Source organism: Prionailurus bengalensis, chromosome D1 (genome assembly GCF_016509475.1).
Source record: "Prionailurus bengalensis isolate Pbe53 chromosome D1, Fcat_Pben_1.1_paternal_pri, whole genome shotgun sequence".
Taxonomy (NCBI): Eukaryota; Metazoa; Chordata; class Mammalia; order Carnivora; family Felidae; genus Prionailurus; species Prionailurus bengalensis.
This window is the reverse complement of record NC_057346.1, coordinates 49,678,390-49,687,784: the sequence shown is the minus strand read 5'-3', so window position 1 is coordinate 49,687,784 and position 9,395 is coordinate 49,678,390. Positions and strand designations below refer to the sequence as shown.

General features: G+C 39.6%; 1 protein-coding gene across 5 annotated transcripts in view; it reads right to left on the bottom strand.

Moving 5' to 3' along the window:
- Nucleotides 1–6,127: 6,127 nt before the first annotated feature.
- Nucleotides 6,128–9,395, bottom strand: part of LOC122483275 (prolylcarboxypeptidase) — a 77,524-nt gene continuing 74,256 nt past the window's right edge. For all 5 annotated transcript variants that reach the window (XM_043580103.1, XM_043580104.1, XM_043580102.1 and 2 more), the window contains one exon: nucleotides 6,128–6,873. In XM_043580103.1, the coding sequence (XP_043436038.1) occupies nucleotides 6,657–6,873 (217 nt within the window). In that variant the 3' untranslated portion in view covers nucleotides 6,128–6,656. The remainder of the gene's footprint in view (nucleotides 6,874–9,395) is intronic.

The window sequence follows — 9,395 nt, the reverse complement described above, 5'->3', positions numbered from 1 at the left end:
GCACATGGCATATCAAAGTTTTGAGAGATTCTGTAATAAAGATAAGCTGTTTACATTTATTTCAAGCATTTGCATCACGTATACCTTTTTAATGACCTACCCACTAACATCTGGCCATATTAGCATTCTGTGGAACCTAGCTGATAAATGCCACTTTATGGTTTGCATACTTAGATCCATTTTACATCTCTTTCCCTTTTAAATCTCTTCTGTCCCATATGCTGTGTTTAATCTATTATCTTTAGAACATCTGAAATCCTTTCAGAATGAGGTGTGACAAAAATTTAAAAACAATAAATAAACTGTTAGCTATATGACCTTGGGCAAGTAACTTTCACACTCCAGGCCTGAACTTATTAAAGGTGTTAGCCATGTTAAACACACATGCAGAACTAAGAATGAATTTGCACTTTGCTACTGTAAGCATCCATCCTCCGATCTTCATTAGTAGGTAACAAAATCTATTGAAACCAGCCCCTTCTTTCACTCTTTGCATTGAAAAATGGCTTCAGAGAAATCCATCCACTTGCATGTCTCCGTTTCTAGTGTTCTAGTTCCCACCTAATCTCAAGAGAGGTTCATCCCCTTGATAAAGACTGCCAGGCTGATAGAGTGGGAGAGGGAGCCAGGAACACACTCAGTTGAAGAGAGGGTAAATCGGGAAGTCTGTGTTCTAGAGGTATTGAGTACTAGGAGATCCCCTTTCCAAAATCCAGGGAAGCCTGGGCAGGAGGTCACATGATCACATCAGAGCTGTGAAAGGTACTTGGCTATAGAGACAGAGGGATAGAAAGTTTGGCCTTTGCACCCCGCAGTGTATCTATTCATATAAATTTACAGAGGGCCTACCAAGACCTGGCTGCCAGGCTCCATCCTAGATGCTGGTTACGAGAAAGAAGGAGGCATAGTTCCTGTTCTCAGAGAGCTTGGTCTTCCTAAGAGGGTGAGAACATTTAGCAAAACATTACAATTTGGGATATGTGTGTTAAATTAGAGGAAGTCGGGCACTGTTTAAGGTACTAGAGATGCAGAGATGAATAAAACAGATAATCCTTACCTTGGTAGAGCCTACATTAGAGCTGACATACTAGGTGTGAACCTTGTTCTTTGAGAGCGTAAATAAGGAAACCATTCCCTTTAGGAAAGCTGAGAAAGAACTTCACAGTGTAAGTAATCAAGTTGATCTGGGCTTTGAAAGATGCATACAAGTTTGCCAGTGAACACATATTGGAAAAACATATTGGGGGGTAATGCTAGGAAAGGAATTTCAGAGGAATTTTAGTGTGACTGAATGGCAGGGCATAAGGAAAGTAATAGGAGGCAAGTAAGAATGGGAAATGAGTGCAGAGAGGTAGATCCCAATTTAAGCCATGGTTGTACCACAGCACAAGTGGTGGGTTGGCTAAGTGGGGTCATATGTCCTACAGTTGTAGTACAAGATGTTTGGGGCTTACTTAATGTATCATGGTAAGTACAATACATTAGTGGCTCCTGAAGTTTCCTGTACACTAGAGTTCCGTGAACTAACATCCCAGGCTTTGATTACTATCCATTCACCATGGCTTTCCAGCCCAGACTGGATTCCAGACCTTTACATCCAACAGCCCTACTTGACAGCTAGTTCTACTTGGTAATTTCAAAAGTACATAAAACTCAACCTGACAAAACTGAACTGAACCCATAATCTTCCTGCCAAACCTGGTCACCCTCTGTCCTCTGATGCTCCTTGCCAGTGCATGGCACCACAATCTATCCAAGTGCATAAGCCAGAATTCATCATCCTTGACACCTGCCCAACTCATATCTCATAGAACACATCACCAAATCCCATTGACATTTCTTACTAAAACTCTCAAATTCCTCCACTTCTCGCTGTCACCTCTACCACCCTAGTCAGTGCCACCCTCTTTTCTAACATGCACAAATGCAACAGTGGTCTCTACACCACATGCTTGCCTCCTACAATGCATATTCCACTCTATAGCCAGCATGACCTATTTATTTATTTATTTATTTATTTGTTTATTTATCTATTTATTTATTTTTAATATATGAAATTTATTGTCAAATTGGTTTCCATACAACACCCAGTGCTCATCCCAAAAGATGCCCTCTTCAATACCCATCACCCACCCTCCCCTCACTCCCACCCCCCATCAACCCTCAGTTTGTTCTGTTTTTAAGAGTCTTTTATGCTTTGGCTCTCTCCCACTCTAACCTCTTTTTTTTTTTTTTTCCTTCCCCTCCCCCATGGGTTTCTGTTAACTTACTCAGGATCCACATAACAGTGAAAACATATGGTTATTTATTTATTTTTTAAATGTTTGTTTATTTTTGAGAGACAGAGAGTCAGAGTGTGGGTGGGGGAGGGGTAGAGAGAGAGGGAGACACAGAATCCAAAGCAGGCTCCAGGCTCTGCGCTGTCAGCACAGAGCCTGACACAGTGCTCAAACTCACGGACTGGGAGATCATAACCCGAGGCAAAGTTGGATGCTTAACCAACTGAGCCACCCAGGTGCCCCTAGCCAGTGTGACCTTTCTATTTTTTAATTCATTTATTTTTTTACATTTTATTTATATTTGAGAGACAGAGACAGAGCATAAGTGAAGGAGGGGCAGAGAGAGAGGGAGACACAGAATCTGAAGCAGGCTCCAGGCTCCGAGCTGTCAGCCCAGAGGCTGACACAGTGCTCAAACTCATGGACTGCAAGATCATAACCTGACCAAAGTCAGACGCTTAGCCGACTGAGCCATCCAGGCACTCCCAGGATGACCTTTTGAAATGAAAATCTGTTCATGTCATTCCCAACTAAGGACTGTCAATGATTTCTCATTCCCTGTAATGATTCCTTATCACGGTCTACTTGAATGAGCTTTCTCCCTGCCCAAGCCTGCAGATTTATCTTATATCACTTCCCCTATGGTCTGCTATCCTACTACAGTGGCCTTCTTTCAGTTCTTGGAATATGCAACACTCAGGACTTTCACACATGCCATTTTCTCCACTCCGCTTCCTATACAGCTCCCATTCATCATTTAGATCACAGCTAAAACATCACATCTCAAAAAAGCATTCTCATATTCCTGTAGACTAGCTCAGATTCCCTGCCAAAATAGCCCCCACTCTTCATGGCACTTATACCAACTCATTATAGAACTTGACATTTCGTGTCTTTCTTCCACTAGACCATAAACCTTATTAGAACAGATACTATATTTTCTTTTCACCATCGTTTTCTCCAGGTCCCAGAATGCCTTAAGCCTTGTAGATGGCCTTAAGCCATCATTTTCCAAACTTGCGTAACTATGGATCTTTCTCCTACCTAAGCATTGGCATTTTGTTGGACATTTATGTTCTGAAAAACACTGTGTGATAGATAGATAGATGATTGATAGATAGATAGATAGATAGATAGAGTTGTCTGAACTGCTCTCTCTCCATCCTAAATAGTGTTATCTCTGAAGCCATGGTTTTATAACCTCATCCCTTTCTAAACACCTGTGGGCTTGTTAGGTGGTGCAGCCACAGGTGCCTGAGGACACCATGCTGGGATGTCATCATGGTCCTTGTGCCAGCAGAAAAGAAGCTGGTCGGCAGAGAAAGAACAAAGCAACCATGGGAAGGGAAGCCTTAGGCAGGGCTCCCACACTCAGATGGAATTAGGCAGGACAACAGGAGTGAGGCAAATTGACAGGGCATGTCCTGTCTCAAGATATTCAAACTCAGAATTCTTTCAACTGCCGGTTCTCAAAATATGATCCCCCAGTATCCTCTAGAAACTTGTTAGAAAGGTAACTTCCCAGGGTTGACCGCCAAGACATATTACAAACTCTGGGGTGAAGCTCAGCAATCAGTGTTTTCAGTAATTCTAATCAGTAATTACTGATGCTCATTTGCATTTTATACTGCTGGCCAAACTATAAAAATCTGAGGAACAAATCTCGCCCACAGGCTGGTGACCTCTGTTGAAAGCAAGACAAAACAGAAAGTAGCAGTCTTTTTTTCATGACTTTCTAGACACTGGCTCCCGCCCCCCACCCCCCCACAATTCCTGGTTTTATTCAAATCCTGGAGCTATGCCTGCATAGTTTCAATAAATTTCCTCTTTTGCTTAAACTAGTTTGTTGAGGTTTTGTTACTTATCCAAATAGAGATTTAGCTACATCAATGTAAAAAACAACAGCAGAACAAAACAAAACAAACCTGGATTTAAGGCCTGGTTCTACCAAAAATGAGCTATGACAAGTCCCGTCTCTCTAAGACACAATGCCATCACCTACAAATGATGGGGTTGGACTGGATGATATCTAATTTCCCTCACCTTCTAACACACTAGACACTGATTCCTCTGGATAATCTCTTGATCCTCCAGATCCCTTAAGAAAGTTTCCTAAGTTTCTTTAGTTCTATCCATTGACTGAGGTAGTTAAAATACCAAAAATAGAAAATAGAAATACTCCAATTCTTCTTTTTTTTTTTAATGTTTATTTTTTTGAGAGAGACAGAGTGCAAGTGGGGGAGGGGCAGAGAGGGAGGCACAGAATCTAAAGCAGGATCCAGGCCCTGAGCCATCAGCACAAAGACCGACGCAGGGTTCAAACCCACGAACCGTGAGATCATGACCTGAACTGAAGTTGGACGCTTAACCAACTGAGTCATCCAGGCACCCCAGAAATACCACAATTCTTTACATCTCTCTTTCCTTGTCTTTCAAAAGCATCATCTATTAATGAGAGAGATGCTTTAAATAATAACTTATTTCATGTTCTAAGTCTTTTTCAATGTAAATTAAATTCTAGCATTGTAATTAGGCTAACCTAAGGTTGTTGTCTGTAATGAAATGTACATTGAAAAATGTGTACGTAATACCAAATTATAATTGCATACAAATATAGTAATTTTGGCAGTTTTTCTCTTCATAAAACTGTAACTTATCCAAACAATGTTAAATTAAGTGGCAAAATATTTTAAAGACTTTAACCAAGTATAAGGTTTCAAGGAAAATACCATAAAATCAATAGTACCTAAAATAAATAGTATGAATATCCTCTACTAAGCCCATAAACCCTGCTTATATAAAGAATAAAAACTAGTATTGTTTTGACCCTTAAATTCTCACTCCAGCAGACTTTTCTCTGATGCTGAAACGAAAATAGTGACCAAATGCTTTGATGGACAACTCATTACAATGAGAACTGAAGGCTTCCGAAACCAGACAAAGATTTTTTTTCTGTATCTCCCAGATGCCGGGAAAGTAAGGGAAATATTTCAGTTTCCCACCCAAGAATGAACTCTATGTCTGCACTTAAAAAACAAAAATAACTGCTTTAGAAATGACTGAACTCAAGGTACAGTTTTTGAAAAGCAGAAAATGTTCCCAAGGCAGGGTGAAGAAAAAAAAATTATTGAGAGAAAATAAAAAGAAGGGGGAAGAAATCTTTCAACAGAGTAGAAACTGTTAGTCTCTCTGTGTGTCCCTGAAAGGTTTTGATCCAACCCTATTTGTTATCCTAGAAAAGCTCCTCTGAAGAAAGGTCTCAGTGTAAGAACTGCTTGAAAGAAGCCAACCCCTTGGAAATAGGAACGGCTCAGCCATTTATTAATGTCAAATATGCTGCCTGCACGAATCAGTCAGCTTGTCCCTTGGAAGCCATACAGAAAAGTTCTCACACACCTGCCTCTTGGTGCCTGGATGCTTCTGATTTTAATGACAGCAGTAACAACCACAAGAAAATAAAATCTAAAAAACAAAATGCTGAACATGACTATATTCTACTTTCCAAGTAGTTGATTCATCAATTTTTAAAGGCTTCTTGCTGAAGTATCATCAGTAACCACAGCATATAAAAGCTTGCTCAGATGTAAAAGCAAAAGCAAAACAGAGTCATTCTCCTAAACTGGCAAAATGTAACCAAATTACCACAAAACTGACCTTAGAAACAAAGAGGAATGGAGCAGAAAAAGGCCAGATTTCTTACTGGCAGTACCACAGTGGCAAGTATCCCAGAACTGAGAAAAGCTGCCAAGTAGAAGAGAGAAAATTAAAGGATTTTCCAAAAGCAGCCAAGCCCAATGCACACAGCATTCCCAACAGCTGGAGTGAGCTTCAGAAGCAACACACAGGTATAAGGTCCAGCCTTATTCTTTATTTACAGCACAGTCAAAATCATTAAATCAAGTACAAAAGAAATGGCTTCCATTTCCTGGATTGGCATCGGACATCCTTCCTACCAGCTGCAATTACATCATTTTTGTCTATCTTCTGCTGTTCTTTTTTGAGGGAAGGGATAGGGAGTGACAAACGGACCAAAGAGACTTTACCCTCAAACCCAAGAGGAAGCTCTGCTTGCAGAGAAACAAAGGAAGTGACCCTCCCTCTTGTGAAAGGCAGTCAGGAACTCTGCTCCGGTTATGAGGGCCACTGACGGTGTAGGAAAGCTGTCACAAAGAGATTCTTCCCAGGGGTGGTGTGAAGAGGGCGACGATTCAGGGTGTGGGGTGGCTGCTGTCACCATCATCACCCTTTCTTCTATCTCAACCTTTGCCTCATCAAATCTAATGACAAACAAGGGAAAGTAATTACATGTAGAAAACCAAAGTGAATGGGAACGTGGGTAGAATGAGCGGAAAAGAAACTGAAAGTGATCAAAATTTCTCAGTGCTTCTTTCTCTGACTGGCATAGAAATCTCTGATCCACTGCTTCATGTGTCTAACTTCCAAGGAGCGGGCTAATAGCACGGTCGTGGGGTCAAAGGCATTTCTGGCTCGAAGATCTAGATGATGGGCCCCTTCTGGGATGGTGATCGCAACCAAGGTGTCTGTGATATCCTTGGTTACTCCACCTCCTGACCAGGGGTCTAGTTCACCATTGCTAAGTGAGGGAAAAAAGAAAAAATAAGATTGTTAGTTTTTCATATCTACACCCAGATAAGATAGGAGAAACCTATTATGTGCATAATATCAAAAATTACAAATTTATAACCTGGGGGATTTGATATGAGATCTAATCTGTCATATAAAAAGGTGCTTCATGCTGGAATTTTACTTAATTTCTGTAACTAGGTGCAAGAAATAGAATCAGAGAAGACTGAAGGTGGTACTATATGAATCAACCCAGCTTCTACTAGGACATGGAATATAGAAGCCTGAATTTTAATCCCAGCTTCATCACTCAAAAGCTGGATACCTCACACAAGTTACTGACTCAGTTTCTTCATCTGTAAAATAGAGATAACAAGGATGACCTCATAAGGTTGTTAATAAGGGCTAAACCAGATGGCACATGTGGATGTACTGAATAAGCACAGTGTCAGGCACAGAGGACTCCTTCAATTAATGCTGGTTTCCTTACTACCTAGGACCCCAACTCAGAAAATTTGGGCATTACTCAAAGATCTTCATTTTATATTAGCTTTAAACTTAAAGAAATGGTATTTTATTAGTCTTGGCTGTTTCACACAACACATTTCAGAATGATGTAAACAGGATCAGTCATTAAAATAGGCTATTTAGTTTAGCTGAGTAAAAAACCAATATACCACTGACAGTATTCCTAAGAATATTATCAACAGCTCTTACTGAGCCATAATTCACCTATCACAAAAGTCACCCACTTAAAATGCACAATTCAATGGCTTTTAGTATATTCAGAGTTTGCAACCATCACCACAATCAATTTTAGAAAAGTTCATCACCTCCAAAATGAAATCTATACTCATGGCAGTCAGTCCCTATTCCCTTCCCCATACCTCCTCACTCTCAGCCCCAAGCAACCACTAATCAATTTTCTGCCTCTATAAATTTGCCTTTATCTTTACATTTCACATAAATGGAATTATACAATACGTGGTCTTTTGTGATTGGCTTAATTCACTTTGGCATAATGTTTTCAAGTTTCATCCATATTGTAGCGTGTATCAGTACATTATTTCTTTTAATTGCCAAATAACATTCCATTGTATGGGTATATTACATTTTATTTATCCAGTCATTAGATGCACATTTGTGTTGTTTCCATTTTTTGGCCATAATGAACATTGCTCCTATAAACATTCATATACAAGTTTTTGCTTGGGTGCAGGCTTTCATTTCTCTTGGGTATATACCTAAGAATGGAATTTCTGGGATGTATGGTGACTTAACCTTTTGATGCACTGCCAAACTTTTTCCAAAGTGGCTACACTATTTTATATTCCCACTAGCAATATATGAGGGTTGCAATTTCTCTATATCCTTGCCAATACTTATTATCTGTCTTCTTGATTATAGCCATCCTCTGTGGGCATAAAATGGAATCTCATTGTGGTTTTGATTTTAATTTCCCAAATGACTGAAGGTATTGAGCGTTTTTTCATGTGCTGACTGGCCATGCATATGTCTTCTCTGCAAAAAAATGTCTATTCAGATCCTTGACTGTTTTTAAATTGAGTTATCAACTAATATCATTTGATCCATTTTAAGTTACTTTTTTGTATGGTTATGAAATAGGGATCCAACTTCATTTTTTGCCTGTGAATATCCAGGTTTCTCAGCATCATTTCTTGAAAAAAAATACTCTTTCCCCAATAATTTGTCTTGGCCCTTGTCGAAAATCAATTGACCATATATACACCAAGGGTTGACTTCCAGACGGTCAATTCTCTTTGACTGATCTGTATGTCCTTATGGTAGTATCCTAATATATTGGTTATGGTAGCTTTATAATAATAAATTTGAAAACAGGAAGTATGAGGTATGAGTTCTTTAAATTTGTTCTTTTTTTTTCATAATGTTTATTGAGAGACAGAGACGGGGGGGGGGGCAGTGGGGGGGGCAGAGAGCTAAGGGGACAGAGGATCTGAAGCAGGCTCTGCACTGACAGCAGAGAGCCCAGCCCCATGCAGGGCTCAAACTCACAAAGTGCGAGATCATGACTTGAGCCAAATTTGGACACTTAACCAACTGAACCACCCAGGTGCCCCTGTCCTCCCTTTTCAAGATTATTCTGGCTATTCTGGGTCCCTTACACTTTTAAGATCAGCTTGTCAATTTATGTGAAAAAGCGAGCTGAGATTTTCATAGAGATTGCATTGAATTTGTAGATCAATTTACAGACTATTAACACCTTACCAATATTATCTCTTCGACAAGAACATGAGATGTCTTTCCATTTATTTAGATTTTAATTTCTTCCAACAATGTTTTGTAGTTGTATAAGTCTTACACTTCTTTTGTTAAACTTATTCCTAAGTATTTTATTCTAGATGCTATTAGAAATCAAATTCCTTCCTAACATTTATTAACTCCATATCTGCATAGAGTAGTTTAGAATTTACAAAGCCTTGACTATTATAACAACTCTGTGAGGTAGGTTTAATAACAACTCTTTATAGACAAGAAAACTAGTACCCAGAG